Source organism: Pyxicephalus adspersus, chromosome 3 (genome assembly GCF_032062135.1).
Source record: "Pyxicephalus adspersus chromosome 3, UCB_Pads_2.0, whole genome shotgun sequence".
NCBI lineage: Eukaryota > Metazoa > Chordata > Amphibia > Anura > Pyxicephalidae > Pyxicephalus > Pyxicephalus adspersus.
In genome coordinates, this window is record NC_092860.1 from 71,876,751 (window position 1) to 71,898,205 (window position 21,455).

Below are 21,455 nucleotides of genomic sequence, written 5' to 3' on the forward strand. Positions count from 1 at the left end.
ATCAGGTGTGCTACATGCACATGAGCAGATAAGAAATATGTTAAAAGCAGGTGAGGGCAGAGGGCTTTACAGTTGTTAACACTCTACAATCCAGTCAAGGCCCTTAGAGATAGCTTAGTTTTTTACATTAAATATGTATCTATGGGCATCAATAAACATGTCCCTCCACTAAATTGTTGTACTAGTGTGTACTACAATTGCATTAAACAGGTTGTTACAAATTGGTGTTAAGACTAATCTTAACAAATATGCTGTGATACAAGCAAATGATCCATGTATGGCAAAGAAATATCCCAAATCTATTATAAACAGTAAATTTTAGACCTTGGACAAGCTTGAATTCTGCATAATATAATTTTGAATAAAGTCAGCAGAGCCACCCTTTAAAGTTTATGAAATATTCCTGGATGATTTGCTACTCAAGGGTCAATAAATATTTCTGCATTCCCCAGTTGTGTCTGATCTAGTTTTTATTTGAAATTATGGTTCTTTCAAAATTTTTTACTATTAATTCATTACTAGAGGTAAACAGAATAGGAAAAATCCCAATTGGTTTAAATCCTGTCATATCAGTCAGGAATTTTAACCAGATTTGAAATTCCAAGTTAGAATTTGGATGAACTTAGTATTGTTTTTTTTAGCCAATTTTGGGAACATTGGACAGCCATGAGGCCACCTTGAATCTCTGTTTCTAATTGGTTCACTTAGTTAATTGTGCTGTTGGTGGTTGTGCTGGTGGAACAGTTACTCCTTGGCATCAGAAATAGGTGCCTGAAACAGGTCACCAATCCAGGATCAATTTATTTCAATGAACCTCAATTGCTTCACACCAGTGGCAGATCATAGTCGGTTTTGGAGGTACAATTCCACCCTTCTTTTCCATGTTCTTCTAGACGTTCTAGGGTTCCTTGAGCAATAAGCAATTTGTGACTCTCAGGTGAGATGCCACTGGCACTATTGATCTTTTTGGCTATCTGTAAAGGTGATATTCTTTGTACTGGCCAGCAAAGTAAAAGCCATTCTTCCTAATGACCACCATGCAAATGTACCATGAACTGTGGATACAGTAAGGATACAATAAGGTTTCCCCTGTGCTAAAAAGGTTTAGAAACTCAAGCATAAACTGTTGTGTCAGATAAATATTTCTGTTAGAGTTACAGCATTGTGTGAATATTACCCAGATGTATACCTTATGATTTTTTGGAAGTTGCTGTTTTCTGTTGGAACTTTTACTTTGTCTTCTAGATAGTGTGTAAATTTGTGTTATACCAGACCAGGGTTTGTTAAAAGATACAATTTGAATTGTTTCAGGTAAAGTACTTCACAACAATCTCCAGTATTAGCTGAACAAATGTAATATCTCTACCAAACATAGATGTATTTAGTTGATGGAAAGTCGATTAGTGCATGTGCCCTATTTGTTGATGGATTACTTACCCTCCTGGCAAATGGTAGTCAGCAGACAGATAAGGGATGCTTTGGATCAGGTGCTTTCAGCCTTATTTTGGAAGAACATGTTTTGTCTAAGTCAGGAACATTCTGTATCTTTTCATTTCCTGTATATGCAACAAACATTATTATGTAGTGTTATATATTATATTATAAAATGTTGTATTTATGCTATAGCAAAAACTGATATCAATGTCCATTCCTGAATTTTTTGGACTTTCAGTGTGAATTGAAATTTGAATTTGAATAAAATGAAATTTTGGAGGTGCTGATTTGATTTTCATTCTGTGTTGTAGGGTATGAAGATTTACCTGATCACAAATTGATTGATATGTACAGGAGGTAATCTTTTTCATTTTTGGGTTTTATTTTCTGTGTGGGGTTGAGGGTATCCTGGGTCCAAAAAAAGGTGAAATCAAATATCTCCATGGTTGGTGTTCCACAAAAGTCTATATATTATTTTCCAGTTTTGTATTGTCTGTTTGAAGTCACCTTGTAGTGCTTGCAAGTCTGTGGCTATTGTCACCACAACAGAAAGTGATGGGGAATTCAAAACCAGCCTCATGCAGTATTTTGAGAACTGTTCTTTGCAACATTGTCCTGTGAATCAAAGGCCATGTGATGCTGCACCACAGGGTGTATATCTATGGGTTCCTGGGCTCACATTAAGTTAATTGAATGTTGCTGGTCACCATACTTTCAGGAACAGATCCTTTGCTTCAAAAATTGTGAGTTACTGGAGAGGACAGCTTCTTAAAAATTTGCATTATAGCAAAAGTTAAATATTACTATGAAGGACTCTAAATTTACAATTAAAAAGAATTGTTACTTTCCCATATTTCCCATAATGTTCAGACTGCCAGACCAGAATCTTTATTGCTTTATTAGATATATATAGTATAAAGAGTTTACACCATCTGCAAAACAGTTTTACCAAAATTACTTGCCTGTAATGTTTGGAGCAAAACCTACAACGTTTTTACCATACATATAAGCAGTAAGAGTTGCAAGCCTACAAAAAATAAGAAGCTGCCCTATATGAAAAATAATTTCTCTTGTAGTGGGGATATTATATATGCATATGGGGCTTAGTTGTGTATTTTGACCCTTGAACACATTAGGCTCTATTGTTAAAATAGTCAATATGATATTTCCTCAAATTTTCCCACATGGGAATAAATTACTGCCATTAAAACACATGGACTTGCTGTAGGCAATTTGGATGAACGGTAGCTAATTAGGCAAAAGAGAATCATTTTTATGATTGCATCCACTGGACCATAAAAATGTAGTTAGGATAACTATGTCATAACCCTTTTTTTTTAAAGGCATGATATGCTCTTTTAAAGAGGAACTAAAGCTCTGCTTTTGAGATTACATGATCAGGAAGGGTTTTATTGAAGAAAGGGACAAGCAATATCCCTTCTGCAATAATCTCTCCTAGTTACCTGACTGCCCTGGGTTTCTGGCAAGAAAGCTGAGCTGCACATGCACATGGTCAGCTTTGGTTGCAAGGATACCTAGAATTTCGGGCTTGACCTGCCTGTGCAGGGAATGAATAAACTGTCATGTCCAAATGAATCAAACTGGCTGAAGATCACAAAGAGGAAGTGGAGAAAGATGACAGTCCCTGCAAGGTATTGGAGACAGGTGAGTAACACTGGGTTTAGCTCCCCTTTAAAGTAATAAACACGACATGTCAGCAGTGTATTGTCTGGACTCCATTGAGCTAAAGCATGTCTCCATATGAGGAATTTGTTCATCTAAATGTGCTGGTCTCCTGCCCCTAGAAGTACCATCTTTCCTGCTGACAGAAACGTAGCGCCCCCTATGACACTATGCTTTAGGACATCTTTGGGCGTAGCTAAATTTGGTCACCAGTTTGGTTTCTGTATATTTGTACATGGATATGTTATCCTACTCTCAAAATCCCCTGAAGCGGTTTTATCTGTGAAACGCGTCAGACTTAACTAAAATGTTTGATAGTATTTTATTTTATATAGTGCTCAACGTCTGAGGCATTTTGTTTGCGCCTTATGCTTTTATCAATGCACATGGAATGTTTAATATTGTCATTGTACACTAAATAAAAATATTGTTTTTTAACTAATTTACTTGCCAGTAATTCCCTGCTCAGGTACATCTGTACTCTGTTCCATTCTCTGCTGTAAATTAGGTTTAAATTAAGTAAGTCTAAAATAGATAACATAACATGAATAACAGGGAACTTTAATTACTTTAATGAGTTACACCAAACCATTACAACACTGTGATCTCTTACTTGTAAAAGAGGTTATACTGCAGAAATACATTCTTATTAGGACTTAGTAGCAAGTGGTAAAAAGAAAATAGTCAACACTATAAAAGTCAGTTATGATTGCTACTAATTTTACTTAGTTGAAAGGCAGTCTATGGGTCCAACGAATATTTAAGTATTTATTGTTTATTAAAGAAGACAGCATAGTTAATAAAAAGTGTTGTATTGACCAGTGTTTCTCAGCAGCTGTTCTTTGAGCAATGGGAAATTTGTGCATCTTTATTCAGTTTAGGTGGCACTAATGATCTTTTTGGCTGTTTGCAACATTCTTCCCAATGGCCAGCAATGTACCACACTAATATACTGTGAGCTGTGGATATAGTAATTATGCAAAGGGTTCCCTGAGGACCTAAAAGTTTTTTTACGAGTTCCCTTATGTTATAAATGTTGAGAAACACTGGTATAGACCATTCATTTTTTTGAAAGAGCAAATTATCTGCAAATCATTGATTTACTTCATGCATTAAAACTGTACGTTAAACACAGACTATGTATTAAATCTTACAGACGTTAATAACAGTACTTAGCTTTAACATAAGCACTAGACCTGCCCTAATTCAGTCTAACAGGTACAGCATACATATGTGTGTCAACAGACTTGACCCCTATAATCAGACAGCTTAGTGATGTATACAGGAAGCCGCTGCCCCAAAAGACAGACAGTCTTTCACAGGAGAGCATGGCTAGAGAACAGCGACACTGTTGTATTAAAAAAGAGACCCTTCCATGCATAACCTGCATTTGCTGCCCTCTATCTAAAACAAAAATATAGTATCCTGCTTACACAATGACAAATTCAGTACATAGACTAGCAAAGAAATCAATGACAAAAATAAGAAAAAGAAAATTACATAATTAAGAATAAATGACAAAAGCAGGAATTGTGAGTTTGTTGTGTGAGTTTGGTTTCAACATTGCAGCCTACACGAAAACAGTGATAGATATAAAGAAGAAGGTTTTTAGGAACTTTAAGATTTTAAATACTTGTATTTGTGAAATATTATTGTTTTATGGCCTACTGGAAAATTAGAAGCATTTGGAATGTTTAGTTAACTTTGCAGCAATCTCCCTATCAATGCTAATACAAAACAGAGCAAACTTCCACCGGTATATGGCTGGTTTTCTGAGAAACGCAAAAAGCATAGTTTCTTTCTTAAAAGGATAACGACTTTTGACATATCTCCTTGACTTTGCAAATTAACGCAAAAATTCAGAAGAGGCGATTAAATGGAGGAGCTGATTAGGATGGAGTCCTACTTTTGAATAGACATGTAAGGTAAAGGGGCTAAAAATGGGGACACAAGGTAGTATCTTACAGTTATAGTGTGATATCTAGTAAGAAGGAAGACATAGGACCTGTTAGGAAATGAGCTAGTAGTGCTAGAAATTTTCAGGGAAAATGAATTCCTCCTGCTCCTTTCTGTTAGGAAAGTGGTAGCTAAGGATCACAGAGTTTTTCCCATTTGGGGTTGGAGGTGAGCATTCTTTTTCCATTTTTTTATATTGGCACTATTAGCCAGTGAAAACATTATTGTAAAGTGGACTGGTGGCCTGGCTATATAAATTCAGGTTTGCTTGTTCATAAACAATAAATGAGCTTTAACACAAGCTCCCACTAGCATCTGTAGCAGCAGGCAATATGAAGCATTTAATCCTCACATTCACAGCAGAAGCACTGGGTTGTTTAGGTTGTTCTCCTTACAGCTTGACTAAACCTACACTCACACACAGCAGTGACTCAGCAGCCTTCCAGCAGTATACTCTCCAATGTAAGCATAGGTGCTCTAAGAGGGAAGGATGGGGAAAATGAGCTGCTAATATATAGTGCTTCAGCTATGAAATTTGACGATTTGCTCCTCAGTGCCTGCAGCTACAGAGGTCAGTTCCTCTGCTGGTACTATTACTATTTTTCAAAATAAATAAAAACATAAACATTTCTACGATTGTTAAAAAATATTATTTTTAAATGGTGGTATTTCCAAAAAGTATTTGGAGCCCTCGTAACATTTTTGATCTCTAAATCAGTAATGAGAACATAATGTGAAGGAGTAATTATCCCTGCTAAGCACATGTTCTCCCACATTGTCTTTCTTCCAGATTGTGTATTGTGGAAACAGAACATGTTTTTTTTGTTGCTTTTGTTTGTCAGGCTTTTGGAAGAGAAGACAGTGTGCCTCATATTTTATGTTTGCAATAGGTCAAACTAAGTTTAAGCCAAAACGTATTTTTTGTTGGGTTATAGTACATAACAATCAAAGGTTTGCCTTGTTTTTTATCCTCTTCAGTACCCGAGGATTTTTGCTCCAAACTCTTGTACTTATGATAGGGAATCACGTGGATAGATGTGATGGAAAATCTTTCTTCTCATTGTGATGGGTTTGAGATTGCAGATGTAGTCTTGGCTTTCTCCTTTACCTTGGCTTGGCCTACACAAACCCCAAGTTGCACCTGAGGTTGAACAGAAGATTCTTGATTAGTTACTCTGATTTTGATGCAACCTGAAACCAAGAGAAGAATACCATTAAAACTAACTGAACTAGAAACACCCCACCTTGTTTTGCCGCTCCTGTAACTTTCTCTAACCATTGTGGTCAGCCTTGGATACTTTTATAATGAAAAAATAAAAAAAAAAATGTTGGCTAGTACATGGAACTTATCTTTCATGCTACTGCTACTACATAAGGAATATGATGAGGGACAGTATTTCTTGATTGAAGTTAACTATTAGAAATGTAAGAAATATCAACCTATCTCTCGTTTTCTATAATTTAGGAAATAGTCCACACCAAAGCCACTGGTCAATGTGGCCTTTTATATGAAACAATGGTTTTCTTGTCTGTTGGCAAACAGGTGTGCTAAATAGGGGACTTTATCCTGGAATTGACATTTTGTGTGGTATTGTGATGTAAGGAATAGCAGAGCCTAAATAAAAAAGACTTTTAGATAATAAAAACATAAGTACAAAATAATCAGGATATGCTGCTATTATTATTATTATTATTAAACAGGATTTATATAGCGCCAACATATTACGCAGCGCTGTACATTAAGTAGGGATTGCAAATGACAGACTAATACAGACAGTGATACAGGAGGAGAGGACCCTGCCCCGAAGAGCTTACAATCTAGTAGCTAGAACATTATTTAGAGACAGTGAAACTCTAAACAGAAACAGGTAACTCAATTCTACTATAATTGGATTGGAAACTATATTTGGGAAAGATTCATTAACACAGACCCTGACAGTAGGGTCATCATTAGAGGGCTGTGAACTTAAAAACAAAGTTATCCCCCATATCCAGATGTACAGAATACAAAGCAGAACATCCTTCTGTCTAGCAGGGATATCCGTGTAATAGTGTGGATGGTGTTGTATTTTGCCTCGCTTTGAGGAAGAAAGCCCAATTTCTGCATACATAAGACATGGTAAAATGCATTTAATGTGGTTAGCTAGCATTTTGGCATCTAGTTTCATATCATTATTGATTAAAGAAATAGGTTGAAAACTCCAACAGTTTAAGTAATCATCTAAAGATTTGAGAATCACTGTAATATGGATTTAGAAACGGTAAAGAGGGAGGTCAAATGGTCTTTAAAGGTTTTAAAGTGGATGGTGAATCCACCACAACCTGTAATTTTGCCAGAAGGGTAGTCAAAATAGCTTTGAGAAATTCATCAGGGGTAAAAGATGATAAGTTCTGTTGACAGTGGTGGATAAGTGAAGGGTAGTATCTAGCCGTGTACATGTTAAATTTTGTCTGAAATCCAGAGGGAGAAATACATCTAAATTTGGGCTGAATATTATATAGGGAATCGTAGAAATAATGAAAAACATCTGCAATATCAGAGAAGGCACAAATAGCAAATTACTCATAGATATAGTCTTGGGGATAAAATGCACATTTGTTCCGATAAATAAATAAACCAACATTTACAACATTTACAGGATTTTTCCTAATAGAGAGGTATTTTTGATTAAAAAGGAAACAGATTTGATGGTTATCAAGTTTAGAAGTATCAAGTCAAAAGATGCTTATGCAACGTGATTACACAATTTTCTCACATCCCCATCAATCAAATTCGCACATTGACCATTTTTGGCTCCGCCAGAGAGACCTAGACTGAGTTAAAAGTTGCAGGAGCAAGAGTTTTACACTCTCGAAACATGCCCCAGTATCCTTGAACTTTGAATAAGGCCAGACTTTAGAACCAATGCTACCCCGGACAGTGACCCTCTGGTGGTATGGGAAGCACATAATAATCCGGAGTATACAGAGTATCCGGTAATCCGGAGTATACTCATCTAACATGGCACTAGGCTTAAACAGGCGAGACTGAGATAATATCCCTTTTCACTAGAATCTCCCAAAAAGAATGCACACATAAGGCCGACTTTAGATGTGACCCTGGCAAAAGCTAAGGCTAAACTTGCTAGGTGCAGACGAATTTTACGAATTTGGAAAAAAAATGGGAAGATCCTGGTACAGGCACTTAGAGCTCAGAGAGAAAGGTCCTATATACCATTTATTGTGGATAAAAAGCAGAGAAACAATTTAGAGTGGTGAAAATTGCAGAAGCCTTTTGTGGCTATTACCAAAATCTCTATAATTTATCGCCAGTTAGTGAAGGAGGGGTGCAAAAACTAAGGAGGAAGCCATCCAAGCCTACCTGGAGCACTCTGGAATGCCCTAGTTTGAAGAGAACATGATCTCGTCTCTGTTACAGATGACAACATCTTACATCAACAAGCAAGTCTCCTCGCCTGGATGGCTTCACCCTGCCATATTATAAAGCATTTTATGATACCCTGGCTCCACACGTTCTGAAAGTATTAAACACCATCGCGGAGGGTGGTCTCTTCCCACAGGACTCTCTCATAGCACATATCTCAGTTATACCGAAATAAGGCAAAGATCCAGCAGCATGCGCAGGCTACCACCCAATCTCCCTACTCAATCAAATATTAACAAAAATACTGTTACTGAGGTTACCACCTCTACTGCATAAATTATTTAGACCAAGCTGGCCTAATACCCTCCAGGGAAGCTAGTACCAACACAATTAGTGTCCTAAATTGGGTTCATGAGGCCACGCTAAATGGAACCCCTACTGTTTTGCTCTTTAGAGACACCGAAAAGGTGTTTGACTGGATAGACTTATCCTTCATGACCATGGTTTTTAAACATATAGGCCTAGGAGACCAGATGCTTGCATGGATCCACTCACTATACAGTGACCCCTCAGCTGGAGTTGAGGGTAACGTATATACCTCCTCGCCCTTTCCCATACAAAACAGAATGCAGCAGGGCTGCCCGCCCTCCTTCTGATTTTTATTCTGACACTTGAACTATTATTGTGTGCTATCAGAAATAATACCGATATCACAGGGTTAGAGATGGGAGGTGCTCACCAAAAGGTCGTAGGGTTTACAGACGACCTAATGTTTGTCATTTCAAACCCAACAGTTACCCTACTCAATCTTATGAGAGAATTTGGTACTGTAACATCCAATTTTAAGATAAACTACTCCAAATCAGAAGTCATGAATCTTACACTGCCACCATGTTTGCCCTAACTTCCCCACTTCTCGCCTGTAATAGGGCAGATATCCAGGGGTGGGCCAAGGAAATATTCTGGTTTGGTCACATAAATATTATCAAAAAGAATGTATTACGGAAACTGTTGTATCTGTTCCAGGCTCTGCCTATAGCTATTCTAAAAGATTTTTTTCCAAAATATCCATACCCCGCTTTTCAATTTTGTGTGGGAAGGCACAGGTTCCAGACTAAATCATAAATCCCAAGAAATGTCCCAAATACTGCATTCACTACCCACAAGGTTTTCCCCTACCTCCTTGAGGTCCTAGGAGGAAGAGATGGAGATAACACTGTCCCCTGACCAAAGATCTTGTATGATACAACTGACTCGCAAATCTTCAATATGTAGTACATTTAGGAAGATAGGGTATATGTTAATGTCACAGGGTGACATTAACTTATACCTACATCAGATGTTCCTGGAGGCATCTGACAGATGTTGGAGATGTGCACAGGATAGAGGCACCTTCCTCCATATATTTGGTCTTGCCCAAGATTGAAACCATTTTGGGGCAGCTATAGGAATGTAGTTTCACAAGAAAAACAAAGTCAGTCATGCTCATGACAGAGGACAGGTTCTGCAACACTTGGTTCCACTGGTTATAGTTTCAGGAGTCTCCTGAATACAGGGAGTATTTAACCCTGAGCACTTAACTATATAATTGTATAAGAATTACTGAAACTTGCTGGTTGTGGGGATGCCCCTTGATGATTGGATTGAATAAGTTACGTGTAAGCTATTAAATTGTATTACATAAATGTACAAAACCCATAACCCTTTTCCTGACACTTACTATCTCCCATTTTTCCCCTGTGTATGTTGGTTCTACTAGTTTTTATGTTTTTTAAGTATGTTAATGATTTTATATACAGCTCAAACTTGTTCAATATTGTTTTTATTTATACTGGAATTCTATGTTAATAATATCTGCTATGTTTGTTTAATAATTTTAAAAATTGCAATAAAAAAAAGTCTCTCAAGTAATAGTCACTCAAGCTCCATGTGATGGATCTAGCATTGAAAGTGTGTATCCATAAAGATAGTGGCAAATGTGGTTGGACCATAAAGTATTGTCAACAGAAATGTGAGGGGATAAATTTAAAAACAAATGTTGAATCCAAATGGGATCAGTAATACTGTAGGTACCACATACCATGGAAAAAAAGTTATAGTCTTAGTCATTAGAACTCAGGATTTATCATGTGTCAACAAAACAGCCACAAGAGCATGTCTGTAAATAGTAATAGCAACCCCTTTGATTTTGAAAGTATTAGTGCTGTGAATCCAAATCTGATTTTTCCTCCCAAAAGGGATAGTGGACATCCTAAATCGGGTTTCCTGGAAAAGTAACATATCAACCATTTGTGATATTGTGATTTAAAATTTTGAGACCCTTTTTCTGGAAAGTGTAAGCCTTTAACAAAAAAAAAATACTATTCACAGTTTGGACATATGGGATCAAAATATATAAAGAAAATGGAGAGAAGTGATAGAGGAGGAAGAACAGAAGAAAAGAAAAAGAATAAAAGCAGGGAGGACAAGAGAGTGGATAGTAAAAAAAATCAGATTACCTGGTAGCAAATCGTTTACTTAAAAGAGCAAGTTAAAACCAGAATAGATTACAACCTAAAAGGGATATGGTCCCAGCAACACTGTAACATAGGAGAGTTCGCATGGCCAAAAGGAAGTCCAAAAGAAAGAAAGCCGCAGCACTAGGAGGTCTTTTGAACAACAAACAAACAAGATTCTATACAGGAAGTAAACCATTGATTAGTCAAGTTGGTGGAACAGGAGGGGGTCCATCTGCTATGGGAACATCGGGTAGAACCTTTAGTCCAAGTAGGATGCTAAAGAAGGTCAGGTAGTGATAGCTTTAGTGGCCACAGAGGAAATTATATAATTGTACCTGATTGTCCACCGCTGGAAGCATGTAGTTGGAAAGTGTTGTCGTGAAAGTCAACAGGATTTTTGGAGTGGCGGCTAATATGATTCCTTCCTTCTCAAAGATGAAGTGGATGCAACAAAAAATATCACTCAGTTTGGTAGGATCCAGGCCCCTGGGTCCCAAAAATCCATGAGCTTGGTCAACTATTATTACTAGTCTGGAGTCTTATCCAGTGTTTGTTTTTAAAGATCTCTTTATTAATTGCTGATGTGACCTAGACTGGTGGGACCGTTTCAGATATGCCTCACGCACAGTTCCCAGATGGCTACAGAAGATCCTGGATATGTGAGGTTTGCTCATATAAGGCAATTTCATACAGCTAAAGTTGATTAGTAACAGAGTAAAGGGTCTTGCCCATATCACCTATGTTGATGTTGTGTTGTAGAAGGTCAGATTTGAGGTTATGCATTTCCTTCTTATACACAGATTCCAGTAAGCCACTATATCCTATTTATCTTGTCTTTGTCCTGGCCCCAGAGAGCAGCTCTGAAACTGGGTCCCACCTTCATATAGAGTTGTAGAGGACTACCTAGAAAATGGTTTTAGGGATGTGGGAGTGTACGTAGACCACTTCAATGTGGAAGCTAGCATTATATCCTTAAAGTCCAGCAGGGAAATCTTCATATCAGCTTTGAGCCAAAATAGGTACCAATCCTTCCAAAACCCACTCAAAACGGTAAAAGTGGAAGCTGGTTGTTGCTGTGCCTGCTCATGAGAACCTTCTGGAAGCTTTAAGGTGAAAAGATGGATGAGACTCACATAGGTATAGCACTCCTCAGAAGTGCTGCTCATCACACCATAGCGAACCAACCCCCTTAAAATTTTGCTTTTAAAACTATGCACATGCATGTATTAGTGTCTTTGGGTTTCATCATTGTTATTTTGACAGTTTTTTTTTTGTCCCTTTTTTCTTGGTAACCTTAAACACATATGGATGAGTGCAGGGTCAGGTCAGGTGCAGTGACAAAAGTGAGGAAGATGCTGGGTATGGTGATGAGAGCATGGGGAAGGGGAAGAAGTGAGGTCTCAGTATAGGTAAGTACATTTATAGTGCTGCCACAGCAAATGTGTGTTGTCAAAACTGCACTCTTTTTGAGATTTTAGTCACCTTGAATTATTTCACTGAAAACCAATGGGCTTGGGGAGCGGAATGTGTGTGTAGAAAATGGGTAGGGGTGCAAAATTGGTGGGTGTGCTGACTTGGATGTGAGGATTTCTTTAGGTGTCAAGATGTAAAGCAGGTGTTATAGTGGTTAAAATGATTGTGTGTGAACTCTAAATAAACTTTAAGAACTTTAAGTAAAAAACTATTTACCTGATTCCTTTGGATGCACTGCTAGTATGGAAGTACAATCATCCACAAAAAGTGAATGTTAGAGACACTGACATTTGCTAATGCCTAAATCATATTTAAAGGTCAGCATCCAGAAAGGCAGTAGAGGCGGACATGGCATTGTAGCATGGCATTCACTGATCAATGCAGTATGCAAGAGAAATGTACATGGGTGGTCCATATACAGAAAATTGTAATAACTAAACAAAGCTAATAAGCTAATAGGTAAAATAGAAATGCTAAGCTGCAATTTCAGGAAAAAAGTCTCTCATGATACAGGTATTGCCAATAGGAAAAATTAAAACTACCATACCAGTTTGAGCATGGTAAATTCACAACAGGTATGGACAGCGCCTTCTAATTTTCTTCTTCCACTCTTTCATTTTTTATTACATTTAATACCAAAACACCTGTGGGAACTTTGCAATTCTTTTTTACAAGTGCAAAAAAACTGGGGTTCATAAAAATGACTGTGCTTTAACTTGTGAATTTGGATCCTTGGAGAGATCCTGCCATTTTGTTGTTTGGAGAGAAGCAATCGGGACATTTTTTTTCTTATATATTTTGTGGCTTTATGTTACATCATTGGGCATTTCATCAAAATACAAACTGAAAAGCTCACACTGAAAATGAAAGGATAATATGAAGGTTTTGAAACCAGCTTGACCTTGTTTTATTGGCTGTGCTGCATCCAGAAAGTTTTGTGCATATAATTTTACTGTAATCATATATTCCTTACGAAATTCATAGCACATGTGGATACAATATTGGTAGCTTCTTGTACTTGAGACCTGTTCCTTGAGGCCAGGAAACCAATCAGAATCACCCTTTTATTTTTTCTAGTGTGGTAATTGGAAAAAGAAGGGTGGAATCTGATTGGTTGGCATGTATAAAATAATAATTTTAATTTTCTTTTCAGGCTCTTATAATCTTTTTTTTTTTTTAAAGCAAAGCTGATGTGTTTGCCATGTACAAGTACATGGGCGAAAGGATTCTATTATTTTAGAGTAAATGTAGCCTAATGCAGTTGTAGATGAATCACCACTTTTTATCATACCAGAGTATAGTGATGCTTTAGAATTTTTTAAACTAATAGTTTGTTTTACCCTAGGGAGAAAAGTAAGCATGAATCTTTTGTCTACTTTTCTTCTATGTTCTCTCTAAAAATCTCTCTTGCTTTGTCTGTCAGTGCTTGCTTTCCTTTCCATTTCCCCATTTCAGTCTTTCCCACGCTCTGCTTTTCCTCACTAGCCCGCACATCTGTTCCTAATCTCTTTTTCAATGTTCTCTTTTCTCTTGTCCTCCTCTCCTCCCTGTGTATTTTTCTGCCTGTAACACATAGCAAACTTGATGTGTGTTTGTAGCCAGCTTTTAAATACTACTAAGAAAAATATATGAAGCTTTCCTGATTTTGACACCTTCATTGCCTGGCACAGACATGATTTCTATAACTGTGGCATATTTATTTTATTCTCTCTTCCTGTACTGGTAGTTAAAGTAACATAAAGCTCTCAAAACGTTGCGTAAACTACAAACAAAAAAAACATAAGAAGTTGTGGATAGAGATATCATTTGGAAAAAAACACAACTACACACACTGATGGTGAGTAGGTGTGAGTATACTAGAAGTTTCAACTCTTGCATTCAATCCAAATCCTGTGGAATCTCCTAGATAGAAGTCTAAAGACACTCAAGCTACTACGTCAGCCACATCAGCCATCTGGTTGCAGCAACATACTTGCAGCAGTGGAATTGTGAAAATAAACCTTCTAAACCACAAGGCTGTTTTTTTAATACGTAAAGAAAGACATTTTAGAGGCAGGCTGTGTCAGGCCATTTTGTTAAAACTGAAAAGTCAAACTTTTGAAAGCTTGTGGGTGGTTCCCATCAAAATTTTTATGCCATTTGAAGGTCAAGGATGATTTTGATGAGGTCACATGTTTCTGTTCCCCTCCTCCCCCCGCCTTTCTGTCCTTGCCCCATAACTAGTTAAGTAGGTTTGGTGTAATTTGTAATACTACAGCTGTATAAAGTAATTGCAGGAGAAATGTTTAGCTGCAGCCTGTGGTATGAAACTTTCTGTGTTGCAAAAAAGACAATTCTTAATATTTGTGTTCCCGTTATACTTACCCATTAAAACTATTCTAGTTTAAAACATACATTTTTAATGTTTATTTGCATTGTGGCTCGTAAGTTTTATCCCAATGTCAACAGCGGCCCCCAGATGAAAAAAGATTGGGCACCATAGCTGTATACCGTATCAGAAAGGGAGAGAGACATTGCTTTACAAACGAATGAGGCTTTCGTGCTGCTTGTGTGCAGGACGGAGGCTTGATGGGGTGAGAGGAGAGGTTTGCATGATTTGCAGAAGAAATCTTTTGCTAAACACAGCTGAGTTTGTGGGTAATCTTAGGAGGGTGAGCTCTTCTGCAATCTTTTGTGACCTTTAGTGACCAAGACAAATTCTGCAGTTGTTTTTTTTTTTTTTGCATATCAAAGCACAGCTTGCTCCAGAAGGTAATGAATGTCTAGGCTCCATAAAGCTAGTTTTTCTTCGCTTTGTGATTAACTCACATTGAGGTTTTTTTTACAGTGACTGACACCATGCTGCCTATTAATGTTGAGACTGTTCCGATTGGGAAGCTGTTCATTTCAGCCTTTGGTGAATTTATGATCTATTACATTGTGCTTTATACTATTTTTTTTAAAACTTATCCAGAAGGAATTAAATGATTTTTTATAGAAACCTATGGGAATTCATGTTTGGGCTAACAAAGATTTCAGCTAACAAATGCGATTCCGTAATCAATTATCTTTGTTAGGCGAGGTATCACTCACTGTATTGTCAATATGCTGTAGTGAAACAAGCAGCCTCGGTATCCATATCATATAAAACATACCATACTACATGGAATGCCTAAAATCATGTGTTAGCTCTAATCTAGTGTGGATAACAGTGATTAGATAATCTTCCTCTCAAAAGTCTTTATTTTTATTTCCCTCCTTTTACTCCTCCCCCCGGAAAGTTGCTCATTGCTCCCTGTCCTTCCCAGAAATCAGAAATCACTTTTGCTCCAGGAAGTGTGTTTATGCATTATGTGGGATTTCTACAGAAGGTGCCCTTATTTTGACATGCATTAAATTCCATGGAAAATGCAACGAGTTAGTACATTGATCTCTAGGCTTTGCAACACAAAACATCAGGATGCTGCTCTGCATATTGCAAGTTTGTTTCTCTGGTGCATATTAACAGCCTTATATTTAATGATGGGTGCTTTGATGGATTAGCACTGACAGGCATTGGGTCATCATGAATGAGAATTAATCTACATTATTAGATGTCATGATTTATTCTGAATCAATTCTGTAACTGTACTTTTTGCCCTGGAAGGTTGGATATTTGGTCACTGATTCCACTGTAAGCCTCTGAACAAGCCTCCACACACCTGGGAAACCAAGAGCCAATGCACAACAATTCTATTTAAAATATATTGTAGAATTGTATTGTATTGTGTCACTCAAAGTGGAGAAAAGTTCCCCCAGAGTGACGTCATGATGCCCAGGTCTGAACCTGCGATAGAAGAGTGGGCAGGTTGTGTCCAGAAACACCAACCCGCCCACTGCCTTGAGCCTGCAATACATACAAGAAACATGGCCGTGGCTCTGGCCGATGCGCCCTCCCCCAAGCGGGGTCCGTAGTCCACAGGTTGGGGACTGCTGGTCTCCATGCTCTCGCGGACCAGCTGTCAGATGGGGTTGGGGACCCCTGTGTTATAGGACCTGTGATGAAGAGAGTTTCCTGTTGTCAAATTTAACATTTAAGTAATTTTTTTCTGTTCATTATAATGCAACTGAATCTGATCCTTTTGGCTATCTGTAAAGGTGACGTTCTTCCCACTGGCCAGCAATGTCAGGGGCATTCTTCCCACTGACCACCATGTACAGTACGATGTAGATATAGTAATTGTAGCAGGAGTTGCCTAAGGATCTGAAAGTTTTATTAAAGGTCCATCTATCCTTAACATCCTTATGCCTCTAAAGACACAACAGACGCACCCCTGTTTTTATGCCAAAAGGATGTTTTTTTGCTTAGTGGATACCGAACTTTATGTACAATTTTTAGTTCTGAAATAACTCTACATATGTTTGTTTTGTTTTACTCCTTACATATTATGTATACACATTTAAAAAATAGTATAGTGCTCCAGACAGTACATTTATTCCCTCACACCAAAAAGATTTGTGATAGAGATAATCTATTTTACAGCAGGACACATAATTTATGTATATGCAAACCATTGTCTAAGTGTATTTCAGCTATCTCTGGCAGGCTGAAGTTTATAACTAGAGCTGTTCAGCCTCAATCCAAATATAATAATTGTTTTGACATCTGGAGTAAGTCATATCTGCCAATATTCCCAACTGTATTCAAAAAAGACAGATAAGCCATGGATAACAGGAGATGCTGGAAAAGGTCAAACAGAGTAATTGGGGGAGCTGCAGGGTAAAAACATTTGGAAATGTAGAGGCTGTTACAGGAAAACATTATAATAAATACTTGAAATTACAATACGCTGTGTAGGTAGAGCCTCCACAGCTCAAAGTTAAACTTCAGGGAAAATAAATCTAGGAAACAAATTAGATTGTTGTTTACGTAGGTAAAATTGCTGAAATAGCTATTGGATTTGTTAGTATGGCTCATTGCATTTCTTACTTCTTCTTTTTCTCTTTTTATCCTTTAGCACATATGTTGTACAGTAAAAATAAAGCAGGTGAATCAATATGTGTCCCATTGATCTTTAATAACTCTCTTCATAATGTTCCTCCTTAGTTTGATTAGAGTGTGAGAGGTTACTAAGTTAGGTGGGCCTTTTGAACAAATAAGGTTGATTTACCACTCCATGTTGTGGTTTCTCCTAAAGGAGTTGTACATGACATTCAGATAGAAAAAAGAAAAAGAAGGGAAAAGTGGAGAAGGGTTATGATAATAATTATAGGAAGGGTGGGAGTGGTAGAAGAGAAGGAACATTTCCGTTATCTAGGTATAATGTTGTTCAGCTACCTCAAAGTCCACTGAGTTTATGCATTGTAAAATTGCATACACACAATTATAGTCGTTGGAAAGGATCTTTCACAATCCTTTTCAACAACTAAGCACTGAACGATGCATGAACGAGTGCTTTACATACAGCACGTTCTGCTCTATGCAGAGGGAAGAGCGACAGAGCGGCACCCTCTCGATCCATCGTCAGTGGATCCGCCAGGGCGGTCATTCGGACGATGGACGACGAGTGCTGTACACACGCCAGATTCTCGTTTGATATCGGCCCTGAGCCGATTATCAGGCGAGAACCATTGGACGTGTGTATGTAGCTTTAGACCTAATAAATGAAGAGAAAAATAATTGTCTAATTTGCATTGCTTCTCAAGGGTGTGGGAGTATCTATAGCTTGAACTATGGAATAGTTTGATTTTCTGAAAAAGAGTTTCAGTCTGATTTAGTAAACTAAAGCCTGTACCCTGCATATATAGTATATGCATGGAGTTTGTAGGTTCTCTCCGTGTCTGCATGGGTTTCCTCCAGGTACTCCGGTTTACTCCCACATCCCAAAAACATGCAGTGAGGTTAATTGTCTTCCCTCTAAAATTGGCCTTTGACTGTATAAATGACATATGACCATGGTAGGGACATAGGATTGTGAGCCCCTTTGAGGGACAGTTAGTGACACAACTATGGGCTTTGTACAGCGTTGCGTAATATGATGGTGCTATATAAATACTGTGTAATAATAATAATGTAGTATGAATGTGCTTAGCTCTAGGCATGAAACAATTTTTCAGCCTCCTTAGATTTTAAAATGTACACCCGAGTGAGCCATGTATGCATTTAAATAGACCATAGAGTAGTCAAATGTTTGTTAAACATATGGAAAAACTATTTACAGACTATAAAAAGTTTTAAACATCTAGTCTGGGAGAAGACCTTTACATCTGCTGGGGTGTTTGTATTTTTTAATCCTGCATTTGGGTCTTCCAAAAGACTCACTGAAATTAGAAAATAAAGTTTATTTAGCAAGTAAATATATATTCTCTTTGGAATGTTTATTTATTAGGTCATTGCAAAGCTTGTGAAGAATTAATTGCAAGCTCTGGCAACCCATGGCCTAGAATCAAATAATAGTTTCCTGCACTAATATCAGTAAAAGATAACCAAATATCTTCTTTACGCTTTGTTTCTGTGTTGAATTTAAGTTTGTCAAAACGCCAACCTAAAATTCCAGTATTGGTGAATATTTCTTGTGCTTAAACCTGTGCTTCTCAATGTTGCTCTTATTTTTAGGCATCAAGCACTAGAAGTCTATAGGATGTCTGACCTTGGATTTTAGCAAGACGTTGACTACCACATTACCAGGTTACAGAAGTCACTCAGATATGGACTTCAGTTTGTGAATTTGAAGGTCAAAGACAGGTTGGTGTGTATATTGTAGATGATCAGTACATCAAGTACCATTGATATTTGCCATAATTAGTCTTTCTACAAGTATTACAAAATTATTTAGTTACATGGATTGTAGTGTTTGTAATCTGCTAAGGCTTAAAACATTTTTTTTCTTTCCAGGGTAATAATTGTTCAGTAAAAAAAATTGAATATATACTATTACTGAAATTAACAAAGAAGAAAAGAAGGCAAAACCGAGAAACTGAAGTGCTGAAGGAGATGACTTCACAGGCTTTAGGTTAGTAGTCCCTGGGAGAAGGCCTAAGGGACAGCGTCATGGTGAAAGTGGGCGTTACAGTTAAGCTGAAGAAGACCACACACCATGGCAGTTATTTGGGGTTTACTGGCTTTGGCCTTCTCCGTGACTGCTGCAAGACCTTCTGGTTTCAAAAGATTCAGAAATCCCAAGCACAGCTCAGAAGGTGAGAGATAAATATATATGTTTCATGTTACAGTTAAACACTGATGTATTGTCTGTTTGAATCGTAGGTAGGTGGACACATATGTGAAATACCAAGGCATCTTGCCTGATAAAAAAAAAATTGAGAAAAGGATAATGTATGTATTACTTATATAGAGTCCTGCTGTAACTGGTTAGGTTAACAGGAGTAAAATAAGACATCTCTGTGGCTGTTCCAGTCAGTAATAGGAGTGACCTTTTATTCATCGGATTCTTACTGATATGAAACACAACATTTTAATGCTAATATACATTTTTGCTTGTTTGAAAATGCAATGTCCTTTAACATTAATAATGTATAACACAAATGTTGGCATTACCCTCCAACCCAAGAGAAAATATATAATGTATTGCATCTTACTAGTCTCTAAACATGGTGACTGCATTTGTTTTCTTTTTTCAGGTTAAGTATATTTTCTGCAAGTGCAAAAAAATCATATCCCAAAACCATTGTGTTGTAACTATCTGTTTAGTAAAGTAAAATCCTAAACAATGGTATCTAATTTTCAGCTTTCTTTTGTGAACTAAACACCCTTCTATAATAGATAAAATGTTAGTAGTTCAAAACAGGGGGCAGCCTAAGATGAAAGCACCACTCATCCATAGATTCAATAGAGTAGGTAACACTAGTATGTTACTTATCAGGTGAATAAAAAGAGATAAAATCATGAAAAAAATGTATGCGGCAGCAGATTCTTAGAGAATAAATAGGTGTCGCAGTGAGTGGGACTAGTACCTCTCAATGCCGCCAGCTGTGAAATGTGCAGATACTGGTTCTCCAGCACTCCAGTGCAAGTGACTGATTGACTTCTCCATCCCAAAGCAGGTCTGAACCCGCCCCAAGACAATTATTTAGATGTTGTAAAAGCATTCTGTACAACTCCTTGTAAATTCCCTGCACTAAGCAGTAGAATATGTCTTTGCCTTCTGTCTTAGCTAACAAACTTTAAAATGTATGTAAATAAACTGCCACCAAAATTGGTGACAACACCTAAGAAAAAAAAAGTCTAGTGTAAAGCAGCCACCCAACCTCCTTTAGTGATCTGCCATGGTGATTTCTGGTGATTGATTTCTTGTTTCTATGGTTGTTTGAAACAAAAGATAGATATAAAGTATACAATTACTCATTATAAGCTTTCTCTGCTGGATAATCTACAAACATGTTTTAAATGTAATAAACAAAACCATGGACACATATTTATTTATAAAAGGTGAAAGTGGCTAATTATTTAATAAAAACCCTGTAATAATACATCAAATATACATTTACTAAAAACACACTATACTACACTACACTATCTTTATTATTGTTGTTTTTTCTGCTTGGTTGCAAGGAAGTTCATTCAATAGTAGATTGTTAATGCAAAGTATATTTTGCACTAGAAGTAACTTTACTGTGGCAGGTAATCTGTGGATTTTAAAGTACAATTAAGGCAAAATTAGGGGTAAGTCTAAAAAAGAAGCTTGGCCCTATATGTCTATAGTTTTACAATTATTTGTCTAATACCTAGAATATGAACTACTGGCCCACTAAAAAAAATAGTTATGGATTAGTTTTACAGAAAATCATTTTACACAGCTTATCAAGTGCATAAAACGTATCATGTGTGTTATTGTTCCCTATTTTCCTGTTTGCAGTCTCCTGTAAAAGTTTTAAGGTTCTCACTGTACACATACAAGGCTTCATATGTAAAAACTGCAGGGACTACCCAGAGCATCAGTAGTCAAGTGTGTTTGACATGATCATTGCTTTCCACTTTCTCCAGTTTTATTCAGTGAGACAATTTTATCTATCCTAAAGAATATTTTCTTGAAGAATGGCAAATTCTTCACTAATGCTGATATACCAGTCCA

At 37.2% G+C, this 21,455-nt stretch overlaps 1 protein-coding gene across 7 annotated transcripts in view; it reads left to right on the plus strand.

Moving 5' to 3' along the window:
* ADAMTS10 (ADAM metallopeptidase with thrombospondin type 1 motif 10) overlaps nucleotides 1–21,455 on the plus strand; it is a 76,904-nt gene that overhangs the window by 16,037 nt on the left and 39,412 nt on the right. For 4 of the 7 annotated variants that reach the window (XM_072405159.1, XM_072405157.1, XM_072405163.1 and 1 more), the window contains 3 exons: nucleotides 1,746–1,791; nucleotides 18,983–19,111; nucleotides 19,262–19,563. In XM_072405159.1, the coding sequence (XP_072261260.1) occupies nucleotides 19,418–19,563 (146 nt within the window). In that variant the 5' untranslated portion in view covers nucleotides 1,746–1,791; nucleotides 18,983–19,111; nucleotides 19,262–19,417. Of the gene's footprint in view, nucleotides 1–1,745; nucleotides 1,792–2,857; nucleotides 3,100–18,982; nucleotides 19,116–19,261; nucleotides 19,564–21,455 lie in introns of those variants that run through there. The other 3 variants (XM_072405158.1, XM_072405161.1, XM_072405160.1) reach the window with 3 other exon arrangements.